We start from the raw sequence: 27,964 nt of genomic DNA, 5'->3' as shown, positions 1-27,964 counted from the left end.
CTGATTTAGACTGACATCAGCAAGGCTTGTAGCCAGCCAGGATAGGAACCACCAGCTTTCTGGTTATGAGACAATTTGTGCATGATCTGAGCCGCAGGCAACGCGCAGCTGAGTGAAGCTAGCCCCCCTTTAAATGTAAACTTATATTTAAAAAAATATTTAAATCGTTTGTGCTGTAAAATAATTGGTTTGTGCTGTTTCTGAGATATTGATGATTATTTTTTTGTAGCGTGTGTTGCCATGCGCCACTGACACACACACTTAAGGCACTAAAGTTCTAAAGATCTGACCAATAGAACAATCATTCATTCATTCATCTCAAAACGATAACAGCACAAACGAAGATTTTTCCAGCACAAACATAGCACAAACGATTGACATATCTTTTATTTAAATGTGAGCATGATGAGGGGCCAGGTTCACAGAGGTGCCACACGCTGTCTTTTTATTTTCTCTGTTGCTGTGATCAAAAGCTGCTGTACATGTTGAAAAAAACAATGTCACCACAGGATTATGCATGCCATAGCCCTTTTAGATAAGGAAACACAGGCAATGGACTATGGACCAGGATCAAGGGGCATGCAACTTCCCCTACACCTGCAGCACAGTTGGTAATCTAATATCAGATCACTAGTTTTTGCAGGTGAGAGGCAACATATCTTAACTGGCAGCTCAGAGAGAGTAGTAGACCTACAGTAAAGAACACACAACAGAACTACAATGTCAGATAACACACTGGCTTTATTTGCCCCCACCATTGCAGCTCTCAAGGACCTTTGAACATAAGCCTGATAGTATGTTACTCATTACCTTACGCTGAACTGAAAACAAGCCTAAGTCCAAGTCCAATTCAGACAGTCAGACAATAATTGAAATGTAGAGCAATAAAGCGATAATGGCACTGATCCTGTTATTGTACAATATGCAGTCCAACATGTCACCAAGGTTATGACACAGCAATTTAATTGCAGTAAACAATACACTGGCATCTGACACAGTTCCAAGACTTGAAACTTTGACTTTATCAAGAAAGTTTAGTATACAGGTAGGATTAACATAGCCTGTAGGTGATTAAAGTACATTTTAATGTAATAGTTTGTCAAGAAAATGTGGGCCTTCATGAAAATGTAACCGATCACACTAGGCCTCTACCACATGCCTATAAAGCCAAGTTCTAACCTGGATGCTCTTGTGTGCAATATTGTCTACTCTACACATGTAAATTACCAGAGATATGTTTCATTTTCAGTGTATTAATTGGGACGTTTGGTCGTTATAATAAGCCTATGGGGAATCCATTTTTAAGAAAAGCTTCTCAGATGACCGAGAACATCCAACCAGGGGTTTTCTCACGCATGCGTGTTGTCAGGCAACGACCTCATCGAGGAAAAAAGAGAAATTCACACACTAGGCCACGCCTGCACGTAGTGCTACTCATTACAGGCACAGTTGCTGCATCTTTTTAGGAAGCTAAATGCTTTTCGACATCCAAAGGTCGCATGGTGTCAGGGACGCGCCTAGTCGCAGGAACAGTCCGGGGCGCGTTCACGAGGAGGTGCAAGATCGCGCTTTAACTGTGGAGAGTATCAAACAGAGTGCAGAGATCCAGCGCAATGGTTTACATCGGGTCACAGCGACCAGTCAATGAATTTCACAGGGTTTTTTTCCTCTTGCGTGGATTTTGCAAAGACTTATATTTTGCACATAAAGAAACTGTCATAGCAAACGGATCTGTATGAGCGCAGAGCTGGAACTCAAATTATGGTCCGGGAAACCAGACATTTATGGGTGGGAAATTTACCAGAAAATGTACGAGAAGAGAAAATCGTTGAGCACTTCAAGCGGTAAGTAGCCTAATAGAAGCTAAACTGACCATGTGATCTTTGATAATTTTAACCCATGTAGACTGCACGGCGAGCATCTCCCCTTTATGACACGTTTGAGCCTGGATGAAGGGACTGCCAGTCCAGGCAACAGAATGTGCAGCAGCATGAGCAGAGCAGAGGCGCTGTCAGCGCAGACACATTTGACATCAAAGATGTAGCTTCTTTACATTTCTCAGAGAAACTTTACAGCATCAAATGTATCCGTTTAAGACCGTTCAGTGCGTGTTTTAGTGTAGCCACCTGGATTGTGCATCGATGCGCTCAAATGCTATTACAGACAACGTGCAGTCTGTTACACTGTAGTTCTTGTGCCAGCCCAAAGAATCGCCGCTTCTCGTGCTGTGCATGAGGCTCAGAGAACATAGCCTTCCTAAAGGCGCGTACATCATATTCATTGATAGCCTGTGCAATCTTGACGGGAGCGGGCGAGACACCACGCCGCCATCGGCTTCAACATTGATCGAGCAAGAAGCTTTGCGCACAAACTGGCAGCAATAATGTTGGCGCATTGAAGGGGGGGAAAAGCCATCTCTGTAAATTAAGCTTGCAAGCGGACTCGCATGTCGAAGGAATAAAGTTATAGAACCTCAACACTGGATGTATATTTTAAAAGAAGACAGCCTAAAAAAAATCAACCTTAAATATTGCATTGGGGCTGTAAGGTCTATTATAACTCGCACTTCAGCCGTGGGCTCTCATTTGTATTCTCTTTGTCGCCTGCAAATACATGTATGTATTTGGATACCTGTGCGCGCTCTCGCCTCTCCAGTCGGCTGTCAAGGAAATAGCGACACAATATAACAGCAATCCATATTCGGCGAACCAAACGATGGTTTTTATTTCCATTAACTGAATGCAGCCTAATTAATGGTCAGTCGTGAAGAAAATGAATCTGACTGCATATTACCACATCCCATAGTCTACATGACGCCTCGATGTGGTGCATCTTTGCAGAGGACTTGTCTATAATGTTTATATAGCCTCTGCAGATATAGCGCTCTTGGGGCTGTCTGTCTGGAAGCATGTTTGCGGTATCATTACATATAGGCGCTGTCCTGCGCCCTTTTCTGCCGTGATAGACGACGTCCGTCTGCCGTGTGCCGAGAGGAAGGATTCTGCAGGTGCATGGTCGTCTATGTGTGATAGGAGCCATTGAAGATGGGGAAACGGCACAATAGTAAACAGTACGAACAGCTTTTCTAAAATGGCGTCGGAGGTTGTTTGGTGTTGGGATGATAAATTTGTGGGCACGACTCCTCACTTTCGCCGTCGGCCGCTGATTTCAAAGGGGAAAAAGACTGAAACGTTTTTCTTTCTTTCTTTTTCCCTTTTTTGGGGGGAGGGGGTCGGCTGTCCCTAATAACATGAAATTATATATGTGTGTGTGTATCTATCTATCTATCTATCTATCTATCTATCTATCTATCTATCTATCTATCTATCTATCTATCTATCTATCTATCTATCTATCTATCTATCTATCTATATACATATATATACATATATATACTGTATATATATATATATATATATATATATATATATATATATACATATATACATATATATATATATATTGTTCTGATTCAGTTCTTTCTGCTCTGTCTCAGCACAAGGCATGTTTTAGAGTAGACATTGGCTCAAAATTGTTTTTTCTCAAAAAATCTTTCAATATACCAAGACCAGCTGCAAGAAACAAAACGACAAAATAAAAACATGTATTGAAAGCCCTGAACAGTTTATCCATGTTATGTATCAAATGCACTATTTCCCGATAGCACCAGCCTCAGGTGTTATCTGACTTTCAAAAATATTATTTGTGCCCCTGATCCACTGGAAAATATTCTACTTTCCACTTTTGGGTCCTGATGCATCCATTAAGAACCACTGTTTTAAACAGCCCATACTTCAAATATTGATTTATTAATGCAATTAGTTGCAGATGTTTTTCAATAATTGAGAAATTGGATGTCACAATTAAACTAGTTATTATAGCCCCACCACTGTAAAAAACACAAAACCAAAATAATGGTTATATTTTACATTTCATGTAAAATATATTGTTTTATGTTTTACATGAAATGTAAAATCTATAGAGGTAAAAAACAATGGACAACAAAACTAAAGCCATTTTGGTAGATTATACTGTAAAAGTCTTAGCTGTGCTCTCTTTTGTAGCTAGAATAATGATGATGTTTCTTCTGCCCACTTTAGATATGGACGTGTGGAGAGTGTCAAGGTCCTTCCAAAGCGTGGTTCTGAAGGAGGAGTTGCCGCATTCGTGGATTTTGTGGACATTAAAAGTGCTCAGAAAGCTCACAATGCTGTCAACAAAATGGGGGACAGAGATCTGCGGACCGATTACAATGAACCGGGAACCATCCCGAGTGCTGCAAGAGCACTGGATGATAGTCTCTCTTTAGGGTCTCGTGGACGGGATGTATCAGGGTTCACAAGGGCGTCCGGCGGGTCAGTATACGGCCCGCCCACGTCACTCCACAGCAGAGATGGACGCTATGAACGCAGGCTAGACGGGTAAGTGGATTTAGTTTCTCCGAAGGCAGAGGAAACTACTGTGGTAACTTGTTAACACCTCACCTCCAAGCATCTCTTCATCATCTTTCATTTATTTGTTGGGGGTATAAATGAGCAAAATTCCAGAAAGAAAGAAAATGTAGGGAGTCTGAAACAAGTCCATTGGATTTGTTCTTTGTGATGTATTTAGAGTGAAAATAGTGAAGATTGTGTGTTTCTGGATGTATAATTTTCCAAAAACATGGGCAAAGATTGGATTTCGCAAAATTCCCAGGATTCATAGTGATTGTGAGAGAGAGGAGGAAAGAGAGAGTGGTCCATCGACTATCGCTGGGAATTAAAATGTTCTGGAGTAACGTACCTTGCTTGGTGGATTTATTTTCTTCCAAGTTCACTCAACATATAAAAAGATGCACATAACTGGATAAAATCTTGACTGCCCAACAATGAACTTCTCCAGGACCTGAGATGTGTGGATAAAAAGTACAGTCCAACTCTGCACATTCGTCTGAATATCACGGGGATGCGCCAAACGGATGTATACTGCGAGCAACGCCTCACTACATTTTTATGGAAACCTATCCAAGACCAGGACACTGCTTTTGCTGTTTCACCGTCCCACGGACTCATGATCAGAGGACCTGTTATTCCTGCTTTTTTATGGAGGAAAACAGACACTTTTTTGACCAACAGACTGAGTTTGGATTGTACAGTCAAAAGAGAAGATGCACATCTGCCTTATTTGTCCCTGGAACTTACCTACCTCCTGTTGGTGGAATATTGACCTGCCTGAATGTGAATCTATAGCAACAGCACCACTATGGATATAACTATATCAAGATTTATTGTATTTGGGCAGAACTTCCATGTTTGAAATTCCCCAAAGACTGGACTGTTTTTTGTTTTGTTTTTCTCTCTCACTTTCGGGAAACGGTCAACTAATGCCACCTTACAAATCTGGATTACCTTTTTGATTTGCTACTATAGGAACTATTTGTTGGTGCGAACAACCTTGTGCAGTGTCACACAGTCTGAACATAGGCGATCTCCAGATGGGTTTTTGGATGTACTGCGAAGTTAGTGGAAATTGAAATGCTTTTTGAATTTCTATTTTGAATTTTTTTTTTAAGGATACCCAAACTGATGACACGAACATGCCCACGCTGCTTTTAAGACAACATGATCTCCAGTGAGGATTACAATTTACAGGCTGGACCATAACGCTTAATTTTTTTCCTCTCTCAACATTTTTGTCCATCTTTTCAACTCAAAAATATATCTCCTTACATTTTATTTGGAATTATAGGTCAAGTTACCACTCTCTCAAAAGGTTGGTATTTTCTGCCCTGTGTATTTTAGCTGTCCTCTCTAACCCCCTATAGTTTGAACCTGTGTCTCTCCATTTCCCCACTAACCTCAGTGTCAGACACACTGTTTCAGTCTATAAACTCTGTAAACTACTTTTTCACTTTATCTTGTAATGTTGTCTGATTATATCCCTCATATCTTGTCTTGCTAGAGTTAACTTAAAAATGTATAGCTGTTTTAAGATCATTAGCTGTAGTGTTTTTGAATCTAATGGTCCTGACAGAACCTTTTGCCTTTTTTATAAAATATTGCAGTCCTGCTGTTATCCTAACCTATTATATGTACAGAACATTCATATCACACAAACGTAAGTACGTAATAAAGTAGTGAAATAAAACAACAACAAAAAACAAGTGATTACTATGAGAGAAATCCAGTATAATCATGTAATTATTATTACAGCATTATAATTATTGAAAACTTGAAAAGGTAAGAATGACTAAAATGGCCTTTCTTATCATTTGGCTAGTATGTTAAAATTATTATTTCTGCTATTAGGCATTCATCATGTTAACGAAATAAATGTTCCTCAGAGTGTAGTAGTTTTATACCCTAAATGTACCCTTTGTCTAAAAATGTATTCTACTTGATTGATGAATCATTAGTCAAATTTAGTGAAGTCCAGCACTGATTCATCCATGTTATGAACCAAAAGGGACATGAAAGGGAGGCCTGGAGAGCAGCAGAGGGTGATGTGTCAAGAATCTACATATTAACATAATTGTTTTATGCAGACATGGATTCACTTTAAGTCAGTGATGATACATTCACACATATAGAGAAATCGGAGAAATCAATGGCATTTACAGCAGCCAAGACATCTCTGGCAGGTGAATCAACACAGCGACGAGAGGTTCTCAGAGCCCCGACTATGACAAGACTAAATACAAACTCCAACATTGTAGCCTGGCCAATCACACAGCTTTCTCATTGTGTTACATACAGAGAGTCTGCCTCATATTGCTCAATTTGAATGTCACTGAGCAGGGTCTAGACTTGATGTGAACAAAATGCCAGCTGCTGATTTTCCAGTGGAGCGACAGACAGCCCTCTGATCATACGTATTTAATGCATTTTTTAAATATTTTACTGCGATAATTGCTTCAACATGGTTAGAGGCGGTGATTTTCAGACTGATGACTGCTTACATGTGCCAACAGTCACCGTCAACTGTTGGTTTCTTCACGCTACTGGCTTGTCACTCCTCAGTATGTTCATAAACCCCTTCAAAAATACTGCATACTACTTGTATAGTTGCAAAATCTGATGCAGCAACCATTCTGGATGTCTTGGTTAGACAAACCTTTTTAAAAATTAGCCTGGCCAGTCAGACTAGACACTTTTCCTATTCTCTACATGGACGTGTAGTCTGGGACCTGGCACTATCTCTGCAGGTTTTGATGGGCATGATTGACTGGCAGATTAAACAATCAGAGAAACGCATGGTCCGTCCAACATGGCAGCTGACCCAGTGCCAAAGCATGAAATATATCTAATAGATTATTTTAATTACAGGTGAGAGTAGTTACAAAGTTCTTTCTGAATTATGCACAATTTGACCCTTCCGCATGTGTTAAGCACGTTACAAATTTGTATCTGTGATTGGATTGACAAAAAATGTAGCGGATTTGGGATTGGCTGCCAAGTTCCAGACGCTCCTTTATGAACAGAGAGCAGGAGAGGCTGCGTCGCCAGCTTTATTAAATAGCCAATCGTAAGCCTGTAACGACCATGGATGTATTAAAAGAACTGGGTCCGGTTCTTCCCCCTTAAAGGGACTGGATGCAAGTTTGCCATTTTATACTCACTACTGCCACCTCAGGTCATACGTATAACTGCACCTTCTATATTAAGCTCGTGCATGACGGCACTTCGGACCCGAAGTAACAACTTTTTGAGTGACAGTGCAGGATTTTAGAGACAGTTGTGGTGAACAGGTCTGAGCTCATTCTACACATTAGGACATGGCTGGAACATGTAGGGGGAGGAAGGTACATGATTTTAACATTTTTAAACTTCCTATAGTCCCTTTAAGCCTAGTAGTGCGAACCTCATAATTCGATACACACAATGTGTGGCTGACAATAACAACAACCTGACAATATCCTGATACTGCAATCGTTTATATATTGCTCAAAATAACCGACAATATATCACTATTTTAAAGAAACATTTTATTTTGAACCTTTTTTTTTAGCAATATTACGTTAAAAACAACATATGCTTCATATTGTTAACGATTTTAATTTGTTTTAATTTGCTTTGTTCTCTTTTTCTTAAATGAATGAGTAAATAAATAGTACCTAAATAGGCCGATTGATACTCTGTGTCATGGGCAGATCTCTTCATTCACATTTAAATACAAAAGAAACCACAATCCTGTTTTCAAAAGGAATTAATTAACCACACGTTAATTTTGTTTTAAATGATATGCACTTAATACTACCAATAACAGTAATTTATTTGCGTGACAGTGTTTGGTAAAAGTGCCCTCTCCCGACTGTCTGCTTGACCATTATTAGCCTCTGTTGACTGTAAAAGCAGTGGAGCTCGGCAGCCTCATTGAAATGCTTTGGCATCATTCATGTATATACATGACTTCAAAAGTATGCAGAAAAAGTATTGGTATCGTATTACACCGCAAAATAACATGATATATTGGAAAATCAATATATTGTCACTCCTCTACTCAGGCCTGTCTCCTGTTTGATTAGTGGCCGCCCTGTGGTACTGCAGCAGAAAATCCCTATGGGCCGTACAAATTTATGTCAGAAAGCACCATATAGAAACAGCTCGAGTTCAACTTAGAGGCTCCCACTACTTTATTAAAGGTTGTATTTTGTGGCAATTATTATCTATTTACCATCATACACTTTTTCTGCATTCAAAATGTGCTGATGATCTCAAAAATAAAAGTTTCAGGCCTAACCAAGCCCGCGTTGGCTTTGAGCCGCTGATTGAGCAGAAGCGATCACGTGGTGTATGCAGTGGTGTGTATGCTTCACAGTGCACCCGACAGCCCATGAAACTGTACATAACATGGAAACAAAGATTTTTTTTTTTTTTCTGGCGAAATGTTCCAATGAACACAGGCCATTGAAATCAATATCTTTGATAACTGGGGTTTGCTTATATATGCTTTGAAGTTTGGACTTTGGAGGAATAAAATGGATATTGTTTTGCTAAATGGCACAAATATAAATTATATATATATATATTAGTTGTTTTTTTTGTTGTATTTTTTCTTTTATTCTTTATTTTCTTTGCCATAGTACCAGCCCTATATTCAGCCGGCTAAGAAAGCAACAGGGGAAATCAAACGTCTATGAAGAGAGTAAAGCTCTCTGTATAGAATACAATGAGAATGTGGCATTGCCACCAAAGCTAGTAACACTGGGGACAGAGAAAGGATGCTATTGGAAATCGATTGAATTCCCTGTTTCAGAATATATATACACGTAAATGTGCTTAAATATTTCTATATGGTTGATTTTATTGGGAAACACGAAAGGCCAGCATGCTGTTATGGAGAAATATGCAATAAAAACATATTTTGCAATAATGGAGCCAACATATATCACAGGTGTTAACAAATGCTAGTTATGCTTGGGGTCTTTTGTCCATGACCTCAGCGGTCTGAGTGAGACTGAGAGTGAAGGAACCTGTCCTCTCCCTTTACAGTGGGACATGAGCTGCACCTGTGTCTGCAGGACTTGGCACACACATGTAACTGTGTGCTCTATTCAGAGAGCGGCTGTGCATCTGTGCGCTCTGCACATATTGACCGTGCGTATTAGTTCCACGTTTATCCCCGGACCCATGTCTTTTCATTCCCACAGCGCAGGGAGCGCTAAGCTCCATTTGTGAACGGGTGTGGATAGGAATCGAGCTACTGATCCCTCGTCAATTTCGTTGGAAGTATATTTTGAGCAAAAACATGCAGATGTAGCCCATCGAAGTTTGCTCAGACTCTGTGTGCGCAGTGGGGATGCAAAGTGGACGACAGCTGAGGAACAGGATTATACATTTTCATTAGGCCCCCCAAAATTCTAATTCTGGAACCGCTACTCCGGGAGTATTGTATAAACTGCCATCGTGGCACTAAGACAATACTCAAACATGTGCAAATGTCTTTAAATACAACTCCAAGTATGTTTTTAACGAGGGAACAACATTTAAGCATGCTTAAAAGCTTTACAAAGAGGATTTTGCATAATAACCCCTCTGTAATATCAACTGACATTTTTGCACCTCCATTGATTTAGGTAACATGCAAACCCTGTGACGCCAGCAAACCAGCTGCACACAGTGTAGGGGATTTGTACTTACTTCATTCACTCCACACACGGTGGTGGTAAGCTACGTATGTAGCTACAGTTTCCTCTGGGGCAGACGGTGCCAACTCTCTCTGACCACCACCATTCATGCATGCACACACATAACTCATCCTGGCCTATTGTACATGTTTTTCGTGGTGGGGAAACCGGAGTACCCGGAGGAAACCGACGCAGACTCGGTGACAACATGTAAATTCCACATAGAAAGGCCCCGTCCGGGGATCGAACCCAGCACCTTCTTACTGCGAAGCATGAGTGTTAATCCCTGTGGATAATATGCACCTTGGTGAAGCTTGTGCCTCATTAAAAAAATATAGTTAAGTTAAGTTTTTATAGGATGTTTTTCTCTTCCCACACTTTGCTTTAGAAATATCATTTGATTCACATTCACACTGTAGTATTTCTTTTCATGGAACATTCAGAAATGTGGATCTCGCCTGGCAAAAATAGTTTATAATGGGGCAAGTGATGGCTCAGTCAGAACCAGTTAATCTGATTTAAAACATTTTGAAGCCCAATCCTTTTCTCAAACTGAATGAAATTACATTTAATGATTTAATCTACATTTACAATTAATCATAAATATTTGGGCTTGGTGAAAATCCATTTTAGTCCTCAAGTCAAAAAAAGAATATATTCTTTTGTAGTTTGTAGCTCTGCATGTAATTTTAGCTGCACACGTTTCTTTCTTTGTCTTTGTTGAAAGATTTATTCTGTAATTTCATGGTGTGTTTTGTCTTGTTTGTCAGAGCTGCTGAAAGTCGGGACCGGACATATGATCACAGTACCTATGGACATCATGAGCGCTCTGGTAGCAGTTTTGAGCGGCAGCGCCATTATGAAGCAGACTTTTATCGGAGCTCTGGCAGTGGCTCTGGTGGGACAGTGGGCTCATCAGTGGTTGCTGGAACTGTTGGAAGTGGTGCCACTGGTGCCACAGGAGCAGGGGCGTCTGCGGGGTGCACCACAGGAGCAAATGCAGGATCAGCATCCAGTGTTGTTGCCTTCTACCGCTCGCACAGCAGGAGTCCATGTCGATTTGAAACTACAGAGACTCGTTACGAATCGCGTGCCAGGGAGGCCTTTACTTTAGCTAGTGTGGTTCACAGGGATCTTTACAGGGAGGAGAGGATGCGTCGAGGGGAAAGATCATGTCGACACAGCCGCAGCCGCTCGCCTCATTCTGCACACTCTCGGAACCCCTCTCCTCAAAGACTGCCTCAGGCCACCCGCGCCCCCTGCTCCCGCAGTGGCTCCAGGTCTCGCAGCCGCTCTTCCAGCTCAGACTCTGTCAGCAGTACCAGCAGCAGTACAAGTGGCAGGTGAGTGCGCTTTTTTACCGCTGTGACATAAAACTGCATTTATAAACGAATATTAAATAATATTAATATTCAAGATGCTTGCTCAGGCCCACGCTACGCGTCGGATATTCACACAGCAGTCTGGGCCGCTTTACTGTAAAACTCTGAAACAGAGGTATCCCCCACCAAAGTGAAATTCTCTCAAGAGAACCACCACATGCTAGCCTGGCCTTAGCCATACGTAAACTTACATCGGTTGAATTCAACCTACCATTCAGCGAGCGGGGGAGGCGGGTGTTGTAGGTGACGTCAAGTATTAGCGCCGCATTTGCTGGTTGAAGTTCGGCAATGGTGGCGGATACGAAAGTAATGGAAGCTCTTCGATCTGTTCTGGCTCGGCTCCAAAACATCCAGAAATTAAAATTGAAGCCTTAGAATGCGCAAGGAATGCTCCCAAGAGCATAGCTGATAGCTTGCCTGGCTCTGCCATACTCTTCCCTGTCCATTCCACGCGGGGAATTAGTCTGGTCACGGAGCAATTGGAGCAATTTGAAGGGGCGGGCCTATCGCGCACAGATTGTCAGTGAAATAAACCAATTAGCAATTAGCGGACGTGACGACAGCTGTGTCCAATTCAAAAAATATGAAATGAATATAAAGTCACGCGGAGAACGCGAGGCAAAATCCTCAACTACTTCATCCATGATTAGTTTTGGCTAATGTTAATGTTAACTGAACTAACAACATAGTGGTGCAGGGAGTGACGTAACCTTGTCATTTCTCTGTGACGGTCGTGATTGGTTCGGCCTTAGCCGCCAATCAGCAACTTGTTTACCGTGTGTGGCCAGACCCACCTTCTTTCGCGCAGAAAGAGGTGGGTGTGGTTTATCAGGCTAGCTGATAGCTGCTTCACTCACTCGGGCGCATTACATACGTCATGACCAAACGCTAGCGAAAATCCGATCCAATCGTTTCAAAGGAGTTCATCCCTCTCACCTGATAACGGAGCTCAATTGTGAAAGTCCAGACCCTTGTACGAAATGCAATGAGTATGAGGGTATGGTGAAACCAGGCCAACCCCATGCAGTTTCAAAGAAAGAAACCTTGTGGGAGAAACCAATTCAACATTTTGGGTTGGTTGCACTGTTGCACCATGACATAATCTTGCTATGCAAACATAACAATACATTCGTGAGGCTGACCGAGATATATTGGGTCGATAAATGTGTATTTTATAATATTGGGTATTGGCCGATAAAGAACAAATAAAATGTAGATATCTCCAGAACCAAAAGTGATTTTTAAAATTTAGAATTAGAAAGGAGCCGTAAAACAAGCCCTCCCACAGGCCTCAGGGGAGCTGAGAAATATTACGGTGAAAATCAGTCACAAGTTTGCAGATCTCAGAGGCCGGATGTTCTATATTTTATGTTGCAAACTTAAACCATAAAAGAACCATAAGAGATTGAGACTTACCGTTAATTGTCTTTCAAACTGAATAAATCAGCCCTATGCCCCTAATAAAGCAGCCCATGCAGTCACAGTTCAGCAATGACACAGGATTACAGACCAGACATTTATAAAAATCGGCCAAACATATCGACAAAAATCCTTTATCGGTCGACCTCTAATACAGTCAGTGTTTATGCTGCTTGCTATTTCAATTCATGAATTACCCTTGTTTACTTAACATTATTACTCTGTAAAAAATACAAGATCTTCTCAGGTTTATATCATGCAGATGTCCAGGATCTCATTCACTTTCTATCCTGTCATGTGCACTTTAATTGTTCATGTAGTGATGTGTTTTCTGAATATGAACAAAGCACCGTTGGTTAATAAATGTGTCTTAATTTGTCTCCGTCATACTATAGATAAAGTCTTTAGCGCCCCATCTGTAGTGGTTGAGTACTGCTTTAAAGCAGGAGACGGCTAATATTTTTTCTCACTGCCTACCTCCGCGCATGGATATTAGACCCCGCCTCCGTGAGATCCAGTTGGAACTGGAAAATTCTGGCCACTGCTGGCTGCTTGCCCACTCCCACAGGCCAGGCTCTGTCAGCAGCACTTCTGGGAGTGTCTGGACAGAGGAGGGAGGAGAAAGTAAGATAGATGCAGACACGAGAGGGCATGCTAAACCAGGCACAAGAGGCTGCATCAGAGACATGAAACGAACAAGACAAAAGGACATTCACGCATCATGGGAAAGATGACGCACAATACTGCATGATTACTACATTGCAGCATTGAGATGTTCTTGTAAAGAAATATACGTCAATATAATAACCTTCGTCATGTTAGTCTATGTTAATGTATGTGATATATTCTGTTCCCCCTGCATTTGTGTTTTTTAGTGATTCTAGCAGTAGCTCCAGTGATGAGTCTCCAGCTCGCTCTGTGCAGTCTGCAGCTGTTCCTGCTCATTCAGCTCTTCTTTTATCTTCACTCGACAAAGATGAACCACGCAAAAGCTTCGGCATTAAGGTCCAAAATCTTCCTGTTCGCTCCACAGGTTAGACTAATTCAGGTGTTATTATTCTGGGATGAATGAAAACTGATAATACTATTACAGTAATATTCCACATAGTCAAAATTAATATGAGCAAAATCTATTTAATATTACAGATACAAGCCTAAAGGATGGTTTGTTCCATGAGTTCAAAAAGCATGGTAAAGTCACGTCTGTACAAATTCATGGCGCTTCAGAAGAGCGATATGGATTGGTGTTTTTCCGACAGCAAGAGGACCAGGAAAAGGCACTGGCAGCTTCAAAAGGGAAGCTGTTTTTTGGAATGCAAATCGATGTGACCGCTTGGAATGGCCCGGGTAACATTTTATGTTCATCTACTATGCAGTATTACTAGCAGGGCAAATAGCATCAGTGTTTCGTTGTTTGTTTCCAGAAACTGAAAGTGAAAACGAATTCCGACCTTTAGATGAGAGGATAGATGAGTTTCATCCAAAGGCCACACGCACATTATTTATTGGAAACCTGGAAAAGACAACAACCTATCATGATCTACTGAACATTTTTCAACGCTTTGGAGAAATAGTGGTTAGTTCTTATTGTTAAATCTGTTTTTCCCATTTTCCTCATTCTCGATATTTAGTGACAAATACTACTTTAGTGATTACCTAACAGCGCATACTTTTTTTTCAGGATATTGACATCAAAAAAGTAAATGGGGCCCCACAGTATGCTTTCTTACAGTACTGTGACATTGCTAGCGTCTGTAAAGCTATTAAGAAAATGGATGGAGAGTATCTTGGTAACAACAGACTCAAGGTAAGAAAGAAAATGTTACGTACCACTCAAACAGTCATTGAATGCTCGTATAATAAACCTGCTTTATTTCAGTTGGGCTTTGGAAAGAGTATGCCCACCACGTGTGTTTGGTTAGATGGATTAGCATCAAACACAACGGAGCAGTTTCTTACTCGCCATTTCTGTCGCTACGGACATGTTGTCAAGGTTGTTGCATTATACTTTGTTATAGCCATTTTTCTCTCAGGAACATTGTGAATGTTTAATTATTAATATTATTTTGCAGGTTGTTTTTGATAGAATGAAAGGAATGGCTCTTATTCTGTATAACAATATTGAATATGCACAAGCTGCTGTCAAAGACACAAAGGGATGGAAAATAGGTGGCAGTAAAATCAAGGTACATAAACGGTCTTCACTGCCCACTGTAAACATAAAGATATAAAATGTAACCGTTTGCATTTGGTTTGTTCAGGTGGACTTTGCTAATCAAGAAAGCCAGATGGCATTTTATCGCTCGATGCAAGCTTCCGGACAAGACATTCGAGATTTTTATGACATCGTCTCTGAGAGAAGGTGTGTTCTGTGCTTAAATCTCAATTTTAAAAGTCTAGAGATATTTTGCACAATTCATGCATTGATTCATATGAGGTCATTAGGCGTCAGGATGAAATTCGCTTGAATTCACACGGTTAATTCACGAGTGAATGAACTCAGTAATTAGAATTGTGCAGAAGAAAGAACCAAACTTTGTATAAACTTGCAACTAAAAATGTTGATGATGATTAATTCCCCATGAGTTCATTGTGAAGGTGCTCCTTAAACTGAGAGTTGCAGCTTTGATAACTTAATAGATTTGGAACCTGTTTTAGGAGAGCAATTGCTGGGTTGCAGGGACATCACAGCATTCTAAAGGCCTATACTATTATATAGAGGAAATTTTTGGTCCTGTACAGAGAGATCATGGATCCAGTGACTGATATCAATTATTTATTTTTTAATTCATATATTTTCTTTTTAGCTACGACTTGTGAAAGTGTAATGCTGTTAATAGGAAAAACTGGCTCCTGCCCCCGATGATATCATCATATTCTAGAACCTGCAACCCAGCAATGACACACAGAGGAGAGCTCAATTAACATTCAACACTTTTTTGTCTTTTCATCTATTTAAAAGAAAAGTTTGTATATTTTTAGATAATTTTAAACATGAATATAGGTTAACAGCGGGTATGCTGTGATCTACTAAGTAGATCTCAGAGGACTATTCAATCAATCAATCATTATCAGCAACATTGATCAAATACAATTTTATCACAGACTTACTGGCTTTGTAATGGACTTAAAAAAATTGTTCTTGGTTGTTTGATCAAAGATATCCGCTTCCAATGGCCACTTTAATCAGTTCAAAGTCACTATTTTTTATTTTAGACCTATATAGATTTTTTTTTGCCCCTAAATTTGACTAAATTACATCCAATCTGGGTGTAAACCATTTCTAAACCAGAGAAACCCTAAACTTATATGCATTACTAAAGCATGAAGAAAAGAATCTATGAATTTTATCAAATTTAAAATGATTAGAGTCTACAATTGCAGAAGATATACATAACACTGCTTGAGAACCAAACCTTCACCAGGTTTTGATCATTGTAGTGATTTGTAAGTTAGTCAGCTCTGTTTGCAATGTGTGCTTAATTTTGTATTCACTGTCATTATTTGTTGGCATTTTTAATCATGATACTTGAAATCAACTCAAACCTATTAGTTTTCATTCTGTCTAAATTCAACCTGTCTATATTTAACCTTATATATATACCTTTTATAAAGCTATGGTAAAAAGGTTAGAAAGGTTGCATGTTGCAGAATTCTCACATGTCAATATTGGTTTTAAAATGTTCAGTAAAATATGTGTGCATTTTCTTAAAATCATAATGTTATCAGGGATTCAGATTTTGCTGTTTGGTATTATACCACCTGAGTGATTAGTGTTAAACATGATGCCTCTTCAGTTTAAGAGGCACATTCATAATGAACTCATGATGAACTAATCACAAGAACATTTTTAGTTATAAGTTTCCTTGCCATCGTTTGTTTCTTCTCATGGTCATAATGATTTACTCATTATCATTAATGAGTTCATTGCCTGAACTAACTGTGACTCATCATTATTTCATCATGACGCCTAAAGACTCACGTGAATTCATGATTAATTAAGCATGAATTCATGTACCCTTATTGTAAAGCATAACCAATTTGTTTTTATATTTTCAAATAACAAATGGTTTATTCCTTGACAGGGATGACAGAAGAACTCAGTATGAGTATCAAGCAGAAAGACAATATTATGAAAATGTGCGGACCTCAAGAACATACACTGATGATTCAACTAGAAAATATGCCACAAGAAGCCGTGAATTCTACACTGAGTGGGATCCATACCAGGGAGACTACTATGAGACACAGTACTTTGAAGACCCCCGAGAGTTCAGAGATTACAGAGCTGATCCATATGAACAAGACATCCGCAAATACAGCTATCTGCAACGAACGCGTGAACGAGAACGTGAGCGCTTCGAAACCGACCGCGGACGCGACCATAGTCGAAGGACTATTGAACGAAGTCAGAGTCCATCTCATGTCACATCTCGTCGCCCTGCCAGTCCTGCAGCTTCTCCGCCTCCTTTGGAGCGAATTCCCGTCTGCTGTCGCTCTTCTGACCGAAGTGGTAGTTGTAGTTCTATATCGCCACCAAGATTTGAAAAGCCTGAGAAAAGTCGACCTGAAAGGTATAACAAATGTGAAAAAACAGACAAGGAAAGAGTATTTGAACCAGAGCGAGGTAACTTGGTTGATAAAGAGAAGCGTGTGCATAAAGAACGTGGTGATAAAGAGAAGCGACTTAAGAAATCCAAAAATGGACTCCAAGCGTGTGAGTCTAAAAGTGATCTGGATAGTGATACAAGCCCTGATTGTTCACTTCGAAACAACTACAAAATTTGTAAAGACAGTGTTAGTAAAGGACGACTTGATCTTCTGCCATGTGTGGTACAGTTAACACGCGTGAAAGAAAAAGAAGGGAAACTGTTAAGTTATGCTGTGGAAAAGTGTAAAGATGAGAGTGATAGTCCTCAACTAACATCTCCATTGAGTGAGCAGAGAAGCCCTCTATTTAATTCCGAACCATCAAAAGGCAGTGTCTCCAAACATGGTAAACACAGAGACGGATCTATACAAATCATTGACAGAGATCTGAAGAATAAACCCAAAAAACAGGGAAAATCAGATGTGGGTTTTGATGTTGCCATTGTTCCAGATGTTGATCGATTAGCTGCAAGAAAAAGACGATTTGAGGACACTGGACTTGTTGAGAAACTGAAAAAGAATAGAGAGGATGACTCTAGTGATTCTAGGCACCATAAAGCCTTCACAAAGGAGACAGAAGCTGACACTAAGAAAATGCATAAAAAGGAAAACCACAAGGAAAGGTGTGTTCAACATTTTTCTAAAAGTAGTCCCCAAAGTAGAGACCATGAAGGGTCAATGGACCTTCCTCTTGAATGTCAGTCTCGAGTCAGAGAGTACTGTAAAAACTCATCACACCTAAAAGAAGCATGTGAAGAACTAAAAGAAAAACTGTCAAATGACTCTCTTGATATGAATGTGTTAAAAGAACAAAAATTCCAGCTACCTGAAAATGAAGGTAGAAAATGGGGAGACTGGGATGTTGGGGAAGATTCTTTCACTGATCGATCCAGTTTGTCTAATAAACAAACTGAACAGATTCAGTGGTTTATGCAAAAGCTGTCAGAATCAGAAAAGTTGGGCAAACTTTCAAGCCAGTTCTTGCCATGCATGGATAAAGAAAAGGACAGTTTTTTGTCAGACAGCGGCGTAACAATTCAAAAGACAGAGAATGAGATTTCATCTAGTAAACAAAATAATTCTGACCATTTTGAATTTGCTACTGAAAATAAAAATATAGGTCTACATTTCGAATGTTCCCAAAGACAAAATGAGGATAGTTATATGACATCTCCTACAGAGGGCCGTCAGTGCTCAGCCAGTGCAAAGGAAGACGTCAGTCAGATAGCTGCTGCTGTTCCAAACAAAGAGAGAAAATCTCCAAGTCAGAACCAGTTTTCCATAACAGAACTAAAAAGCAGATTTCATCCCGCTTCTAAAGCTCTTCATAGTACAGACCCTGATCAATCAAAGGTCAAGACAACAACACTTGGTGGCGAGGAGTTGCAACACTGGAAACAAAGCTTTAAAACTGAGGTAGAAAAGGTGGAATTGACTGACAGAGATAAACAGAGAGGCATTCCAAAACATCTTGGCCAAGATTTGGAGCCTGGAGAAGTCCAGTCTGATTCAGATGAAGAGTTTGACACGAAACATTTTTCTCCTTCTTCAAACAGTTCACTGTCTTTTATTCTCAGGGAACGAGATGAGAGGATGACAGACATAAAGCTCTCAGCTTCTTTGGAAAAAAATAAGTTTTACTCTTTTGCATTAGACAAAACGATAACGCCTGATACAAAGGCCCTTTTAGAACGAGCAAAGACATTGTATTCTACTAGAGAAGATAATTGGTCGTTTCTCCCCTCATGCTTCCCAACCTCCCATAGTTGTTCAGAGAAGAATAAAGAAGAAATAGCTCCTCGACCGATCCCATCTTGGTATATGAAAAAGAAAAAGATCCGTACTGATTCTGTTGAAAAGATGTCTAGTAAACATGAAGAACTTAAATCACAAGACCCAGAGCGCCAGGAACTGTATGCCTCTCGCTTTCTACACAGTTCCATATTTGAGCAGGACTCAAGACGTTTGAAACATCTTGAACGTAAGAGCCAAGATGTTGAACCAGGGGTTTGTAAAGTTTCAAAGCCAGATATTACCAAGGTACAACGTAAACCAGCTGTTGCTGACACTACACAGGAACCTATAGTGCTTTTCCATAGTCGATTTCTGGAGCTTCAACAACAAAAGGACAAAGATAATTCCTCAACAGAAAATGAAGCTTTATTGGCTGATGTGAAGCGAGATGAAGTCCAAAATGATCAGACTGAGTTAGAGAAAATACCTGAGTCAGCCATTAGAGCTGAAGACCAATCATCCAGCCCCCAGTTAACCTTGACTCTTTGTACCTCTGTACCTTTAAATGAGGAGTCTACATTACCAACAACTGAATCCTCTGCCAATGGAAAAACCTTAAAAGTAGAGAACATAAATTTGGAACCATCCTCTTCTGTTCTATTACGTGAATTAAAACAACCAGCCCCAAAAGTTTCTTTGACTCTTTTGCCTGTTAACTCAGAGGTACATTCTGACTCTGATACAAAATTGAAGGAAACAAAAAAAGAAAGAGAACACACTTTTCCTGAAGAAATTCCTGAAGAAAGGTCACTCAATCCAAGTGTTGAAAAGAAAACTAAAGAACCTGCAGATTCTGATTTGATTGAGGACAAAACAGAGACTGTAAGAAACGAACTAAAAATAGATCAAATAAAAGTAGACACACAACACATTGAAGGCCCTGTAAAATCTGAAGAGGACATTGAAGAATGTGTGCCAGAGCAAGTGACTGAAAGTAAACCAGTAAAAAGTCGCAGACAATCTAAGAGCAAACGGTCCAAAAAACTGTCAGTGTTGCGAGCTTCAAAAGCCTCACATGGGGCTGCTAGTGGAAAGCCAGCAACACGGAAAAGTGAACGAATTGACAAGGAGAAACTTAAAAAAGCAGAAACACCCAAATTAGCTGAACTAAAAACCTCAACTAAATCACAAAATCCCACATCTGATTCTGAGCAGAAAGTTGAGTCAAGCCTTATCCATGGTAGAACACGTCGTAGAAATGTACGGTCAGTCTATGCCACTCTACGTGAGGTTGATGAAGAGGCAGTTCAATCTTCTCGTTTGACTCGCAAACGAGCTGCTTTTAAAGATTTACCGCAAGATAATCCACTTCCTGTTTCCAGGCGTGGACGTCCTCCCAAACGAGGAATCAAACGCACTGAAGACACATCTTCACTGAAAGTGGATCAAAGAACAACAGTGAATCCAGAGGTCAAAGAAACTGATGTGGAAGCTGTCACAGCTGTCACAGCATCTGAAGGATGCCGACCCCGCTCCCAAAGAGTTAATAGTTCTCCATATACAGCTACTGATAAAAAAGCAATTAAAACAGATGTGCTTAAGAGGTCAGGCACCAAAAGCATCTCCATTGATAAAACTGATGAAGAAAATGAGCAGATAGAAACAAAGCCTAAAGACCCTGAAATAGCAGAGAAGCCATCAGAAAAAGCTGATAATAGCATAGCATTAACGTGCAAAAAAGACTTTGATTCAGATGGATATAAAATAGAAGAGACAGGTGTTGAACATAACTTAAATTTGTTACAAAAGTCACCTGAAAAGAGCGCCAAAACAAAAACAGCTTGGGTCAAAAGAAACATGAAACTTGAGGAAAGATCACACAATCTTAAAAACCTTGAGATCCGCGTAAGTGTAGACGATGTGAAAGGTCTACTACGTTCTGAAGACACTGAGCAAGACTCTTGTCAAAACTCAATTCTCAAAACAAAAATGGTTGTACAGGAAAAGGCGGAGCCCAAAATCATAAGTATCAGTAATCAAAATCTTTGTCTTGAGAGTAAAGAAGAAGAGATGCTGGCTGAATCTGAGGAAACTGCAGACCCGACTGCTGCATTTTTAGCTCAGCAGATAGAGTTAGAACAAGCAGTGGAAAATATTGCTAAACTCACAGTTGAGCATCCTTCTCGCCCTTTTAAAGAATCATCAAATGCAACACCTACCATTTTGCCCCCTGTCAATGTGGAGCCAGAAGAAGCTGAGGAAGAAAAGAGAGCCAATCCAGCAAGTGAAACCGAACTTGCTGCAGCTATTGATTCTATTACGACTGAAGTAAGCCCTGCAGATGGAGATGGATTCACAGGTTCTTCAACCTACCCAGCCGTTGTACCTACCTCCAGTTCCTCTGCACCGACGCCCTCCACTACACGTACAGCAATCTCCAGTGTCATTGTATCAGACCCAGAACGTGGTTGCTTGACACCGAGTCAAGATCACCCTCTTCATGAGACCTGCAAGAAAACAAGCAAAGTTCAGACAAAATCACCGAAGAGGCCAAGAGGTCGCAAAACTATCAAGAGGGAGGATGTGTCTGATAAAGCTTTAGATCTTCAGCCCTCACCGTCAAAGCGACCAGAGTCAATTCCTGAGGACCCAGAGACTCTTAATCCTAAAGGAATTACAGTTACCGCTGCGACTAGTGCTGCGGCCACAGTTGTAACAGCTGTTGCAACATGCCGTCGAGATGTTATAAGTTCCCTAACAGTGGACACGCCCAAAGAGGCAGAGCAGCCTGAAGTGGAGCAGCCTGTGCCTAAAGAATCTGCCTGTCACTCGGGCACCTTCCATGTCTCTACCTTTAAAAAGCACCCCCTGTCGACAGAGAAGTCTAATCCTGCCATATCTCAAGGTGCAGATCTAAAGCCTGCACCTCAACATGACATGTCTCAAAAAGTTGGAAAAATTCCTCATTGGGCTCCAAAGCCTGAGGAAAGCCGAATTTATGTGGCTCCAGCATGTCACGTGACTGTGGTAACTCCTTCTTTACAATCGGCCACCCTTGGGAGCAATTCAGCCAATCCTCCCCTGCCCCCTGACACCAAGGCATCCGACATTGATCCTAGTTCCAGCACCTTAAGAAAAATTCTCATGGAGCCAAAATACGTGTCTGCTTCAAGCACGTCTGCCATTGCTATCAGTACCACTGTCACAACGTCTGTTAACACTACTGTAGTAATGTCTACTCTGACTGATCCCTTGCGAATGTCAGACAAACCACCATTGTACTCTGAGGAAAGACCAACTCCTTTTCAACCAATTCATCACAAACCATCTCCTCTTACAGAGTCCCAGCAAAACTATAGAGAAAAGCCACATAATGCAAGCATTCCTTCTCCCACTACTTCCGTAATTAGTCGAATACCACTTCCTTATGACAGTGAGGAAACTCCTAGGATTTCTTTGAGCAGCAGAAACATTAGCCAGACTATTCCCAGACAAAAACAAAGAGCCAGCTCAAATGAGAATACCCGCTTTAACAGCATGGGTATAGTAGAAGATGGCAAGAGAGGTCGTTTACTGAGTGATGCAACCTCATTCAATTCTGCCTCTGTTCCAGGACTGAGAGTCAACACATCAGAAGGGGTTGTTGTGCTGAGTTATTCAGGGCAAAAAACTGAAGGCCCACAAAGAATGAGAGCAAAAATAAGTCAAATTCCACAGGCCAGTGTTGTTGATGTTGAGTTCCAACAATCTTTGTCAAAGTCTCAGTTAAAGCAAGAAACAAGCCAGTCATCTTCTCCAAAGGTTATATCTAGTCCTTTAGCTTATGGACACACTGGTGGCCAGGTATACAATGCTCAAAATGTCATTACCACTACTAAGCAAAACAGTCTTGATAAATCTGAAGCGCCATATCACTCTTCTTCCCAAGGAGGTGTGGTAAAAATGTTCCAACAACCTGGGCCTCCTCATGTGTTAACATACAACCAACCTGTCATCCATCAGCATGGCAAAAGAGCACTGGTTCATGAATCACCGACAAAAAAGATTGACACCATCAAAGGTGTTCAGGCCCCAGTCATGTGCCCACCCCATCCTCCCCTGTCAGGAACATGCATGAGTCCCAGTCCTGGAATCCCCATTGACCGGTCCGTCCTACAAGGTAATCAAGAACCCCAGTCTCCACGGTCTGCCGTTCAGTCACCTCCTCCATATCATAAAACATGTTCAATCAGCAACTCTCCCATTGGGACTTCTGCTGTTTTAGGCCACGCTGTATCAACATATCCTACTATCCATCACACGCACCTCGAACAGTCTTCTGTTATAATTCAACCTCACAGTGTCTCTCCCTCACGGGCTTACAGTGCCCGAGTAGACCATAGATCAGCATCTGGAATAAGCTATGGAAAGCGAAGTGACTCCATTTCATCCTCCAACCTAGGACCTCTGCAGCAATCAAGCATTCCACCATCTAATGTTATCCATAATCTCGTACCACAGTCACATTCAAGCCCAAAGAGGTCAGGATCAAGTGCTGGAGTTTGTGTTATAAATGAAGATGATTCCAGACACTTTAATCATGCCCCCAATAGGCACTCAACGTCCCAGCCCCAACCAGATGTGACTGTTCTGCACAGTGAACACAGAGCAATGCATACAGGGGGGCGCATGGATCAATACAGAGACATGCACCAGCGTGTCCTCATGCACCAGCAGCTCGGGGAACAGGCATCTGCAGAGGTTAGGCAGCTCTGCACGACAAATACAGGCACAATATCTTCAAATCATATCTCTCAACCTTTAAAAAGTGCAGTAGTATCAAAGGGCATTGACCTTACGACTAAAGGACCTATCAAACCCCTTGAAGGAAAGCTCATACAGCCACCTCCCAGTGAGAGCAGGATTAGGGGGGTCCATGTCTCCAGCCCAGTCTTCAGTCATCCTCATGGCGTTAAGGTCATACAACCCGCTGCATCTGGGTCCTTTCCAGTCTACCAAGACATGCAAGGATTCCCAACCCAGTTTACTGGACATCTACCATCTTATTCCAAGCTTGCTACACAGGTCAGTTGAAAATATTATATTTCTTTCAGGCATTGTGATCATGTGCGTTTGTACAATATGAAGTGTTCAAATGATGTATTATGTAACACCTGTGTAAAATAGATGTTCTGGTATATTTTATGCTCTCAGGTCCCACTTGAGGCTGGTCTGGGGCACAGAAGTAAGCCATCTCATCCTCATGGAGGAGGAAATGATCCCAAACCTGAAACTTCTTACCTGCTCCATGCTACCTCTTCAGACTACTCCCACATTTCACGAATACCTAGGGACACAATTTCACCTTCCTACCAGTCCCCAATGTCTTCACCTATAACGTCTCCCGTGGGCTTCAACCACAAACAGGAGGCTTCTGTAGTGAAAAGACAGACTCTTCTGCAAACCTCTTCGCCAGCTTCAATCCAGCCACAACAAGGCACCAAGCAGGGACTCATTGGACATCGCTCATTTGACATGATGCAGCTACTGACGGTATTGATTGGACAAATTCTGGAGTGATTTTTGTTATCCAATCTTCACACTTTTTGTTTGTTTTCTAGAAATATCCAATTGTGTGGCAGGGGCTTTTGGCACTTAAAAATGATCAAGCTGCAGTTCAGCTACACTTTGTGTCTGGTAATACACTGTTGGCCCAGCGCTCCCTTCCACCCCCTGAGGGAGGACCCCTTCTTCGAATTGTCCAGAGAATGAGACTTGAGGCCTCCCAGCTGGATAGTGTGGCACGCAGAATGACTGTAAGTATTTTCACAGATGGATCTTATGAATTTGGATTATTGTAAGTGTATTTTTTAATGTTTGTTGCATTATGTGGCAGGTGGAGAATGACTACTGTTTACTACTCGCTCTACCTTGTGGTCGAGACCAAGAAGATGTACTTGGTCAAACTCATGCATTGAAAAGTGGCTTTATTACCTACCTTCAAGCAAAACAGGCAGCTGGCATCATCAATGTTCCCAATCCTGGCTCCAATCAGGTTTGCAGCATTTTTTAATGCAGTCCATAAAAATGAAAGCTTAGTTGTCTGTAAGACCCCAAACACACTATTTTACTCCACACAAATGTCACGCAAACTTGCTCTTTTTTGCTGTAAGTTTAAAGATAAAAAGCATATACTATTGTTATTCCGATTTATTTTTATAGAATCACACCTGAATTCACTTCTGCTGTCTTTCACAGCCAGCCTATGTGGTGCAGATTTTCCCTCCGTGTGAGTTCTCAGAGAGTCATCTTTCTTGCCTGGCCCCTGATCTGCTCAACAGCATTTCCAGTATTTCTCCTCACCTCATGATTGTCATCGCCTCTGTTTAAGTAACTTTGGTTTATCTGGAAGAAAGCCAACACCAGCCCTTTGGACTAATCCGGTCAAGAGAACTGCCTCATATTTGTATGAATTAGATTTTTTTAAGAATGAATTCAGCATGCACTTCTCCTTCACCTCACCAAGTCCTTAATTACCCCAGTGACATTCGTGTTCAGAATGGGGACTTGTTTGTATTGCTCATTTAGTCTTTGCCGTTTTATTAACGTAGTTGGACATAGCCTTTCTATAATTCATAGCACCTGAAAGCTATGGATTGAACATTCCTATGGGATGTTACTTCTTACCTTCATATTTTATTTTTATTTTTTAATCAATGTGATAAATTCTTGCACTATGTTGTGAAAAAATACTGTACAACTTTGAATCTAATCATGTTTAGTCTGCCATTTGTGCTTTTGCTTCATCTGCCAAATTTTATTTATTCCACAATTAACTCCTTAATTGTCCCTAACCGCTGGAACTCTCAAGGGACATTTTGGAGTTGTATAGTTTACACTTAAATGCCTCAATGGGGGGAGGAGGGTTGCATCTTTAAAAACAAGGGTAATTACGATCATATAAATATATATATACTTGTAAATATTATACATATAGAAAGATGAACACAGTGACAAGAGATTGACAGATCATTGGAAACACTGTGGGGACTTTGTGTTGGGAGTTTAAAGGGATAATCAAATATTTTGTAATTTTATTCTGTGCCAAAACAATTTTGCAAAAAGGTTCTACACATGCATTGAAATGTATGTTTGAAAATTTGAACTTATTTTCTTATGTGACTATGGCAACTAAGGCCTTGACTGAGGTATTTTTTCTTTTGTATTTAATATTTTAGTTATTTACTAAATTTCAACATTCTTTTCTTATTTTAAAGAAATCATAGTAATGTACTTTGTGTTTGCATGTCCCTCGATTTAACATTGTTCTGTACCGTCCCCTACTGACAGTTTTCTCACAACATGGGTCCTCCTCAAGCTGCATGCTTTTTATCATAATGGGTATAGACACTCTTAACAGAGAAGAATGTGACTTAGTATTATGCCGCTACTGGATGTGTTCCTCATCTTTATCTCTCTGTCTCTTTGAGCCAAGCTGTAAATAGTTGTTCTTAATCTGTGTTCTTGTCTACTTTCCCTTTATAATTATTTTCTTTCAGGGTTCTTACTTTGGTTTTGTGAAACAAAACAAAGTACTTCTGAAAGAAGAAAGGGATGTTTCAAACCGATGGTGAAAGTAAACCTTGCTTGTCAGTTTTTATGTAAATATGTTTTTCTTTAACTGCAAGCCAATTATGCTGGTTCATGGTGAAGGCACTTATCTTTTTTATATAAACAAAAGATTCAAAAATACACATATTGTATAATATATTACTGTCTTTTGATCCATCTTAAATCTGAGTGTATTTTGCTGTTCCTCTATGAGGACATTTTAACCTGTAAAAATGGTTGTTTAACTGCAGATCATTAAATGGTTCATTAATCAGGATGTAGACTGTTGAACACATTTGTTGTACACCAGATGGCAGTATTAGGCAGTACTAACCAAAACATTCCTGCACATCTGTTTGTTCCTAGGCATTTATGTGTCTGGCAAATTATGTTTTGAATTATGTTGTAGAAACTACAATGTTCTAGGCCTATGGTGATAGATAGATAGATAGATAGATAGATAGATAGATAGATAGATAGATAGATAGATAGATAGATAGATAGATAGATAGATAGATAGATAGATAGATAGATAGATAGATAGATAGATAGATAGATGGATTGAGATGTCATCTATTTTGTGAAGTGCACCAGTCCCTCCCGCAGCAAAACATCCCCACAGCATGATGCTGCCACCCCAATATTTCACAGTTGGGATGGTGTTCTCAGGCTTGCAAGATTCTCCCTTTTTTCCGCTAAATATGACGATGGTCATTATGGTTATTATTTTCGTCAGGCCGGAGGACTTTTTCATGTTTCTTTCTTTTGGAGTACGAGCTTCTTCCTGGCAGAGATCCTTCTCAGCCCATGTCGGTACAGTACTTGTTTCACTCTGGATCATAACAAACTCTGACCAGGTTCAGCATCTTCACCAAGTCTTTTGCATTTGTTTCTGAGGTTTATATTCAGACCACAGCACGTTCATCTCTGGGACACAGAACCCGCCTTCTTTCTGATATGTATGATAACTGGTCATTTCCATTATTGTTTTAACCAATGAACCTGGCACCAAGTGTCTTGAAAATGAACCAGACTTGTGCTACCAAGGTCATGGCATCGTCATCTGGGCTTTCCCAAATAGTTT

The 27,964-nt window shown here is 40.5% G+C and overlaps 1 protein-coding gene across 1 annotated transcript; it reads left to right on the top strand.

The window, feature by feature from the left end:
• The first annotated feature begins 1,397 nt into the window (after positions 1-1,397).
• spen (spen family transcriptional repressor) lies at positions 1,398-27,128 on the top strand. The gene is made up of 15 exons (XM_079557530.1): positions 1,398-1,844; positions 4,101-4,421; positions 10,876-11,448; positions 13,782-13,939; positions 14,053-14,253; positions 14,331-14,482; positions 14,588-14,713; positions 14,786-14,899; positions 14,979-15,092; positions 15,168-15,268; positions 16,992-24,354; positions 24,484-24,822; positions 24,891-25,085; positions 25,166-25,324; positions 25,528-27,128. Exons 1-15 carry the CDS (start codon positions 1,762-1,764, stop codon positions 25,657-25,659), a joined length of 10,131 nt encoding a protein of 3,376 aa, XP_079413656.1. The 5' UTR covers positions 1,398-1,761; the 3' UTR covers positions 25,660-27,128.
• Positions 27,129-27,964: the final 836 nt, after the last annotated feature.

This window comes from Gobius niger (genome assembly GCF_951799975.1).
Source record: "Gobius niger genome assembly, chromosome: 6".
Classification (NCBI taxonomy): Eukaryota; Metazoa; Chordata; class Actinopteri; order Gobiiformes; family Gobiidae; genus Gobius; species Gobius niger.
The sequence above is the reverse complement of the archived record's forward strand: the minus strand, read 5'-3'. Positions and strand labels throughout refer to the sequence as shown.

Coding starts and splice junctions, on each gene's coding strand:
- spen (XM_079557530.1), top strand. CDS start 1,762: ATGGTCCGGGAAACCAGACATTTATGGGTGGGAAATTTACCAGAAAAT. Junction 1,845..4,100: donor ATCGTTGAGCACTTCAAGCG/GTAAGTAGCCTA, acceptor TGCCCACTTTAG/ATATGGACGTGTGGAGAGTG. Junction 14,900..14,978: donor GCTACGGACATGTTGTCAAG/GTTGTTGCATTA, acceptor ATTATTTTGCAG/GTTGTTTTTGATAGAATGAA.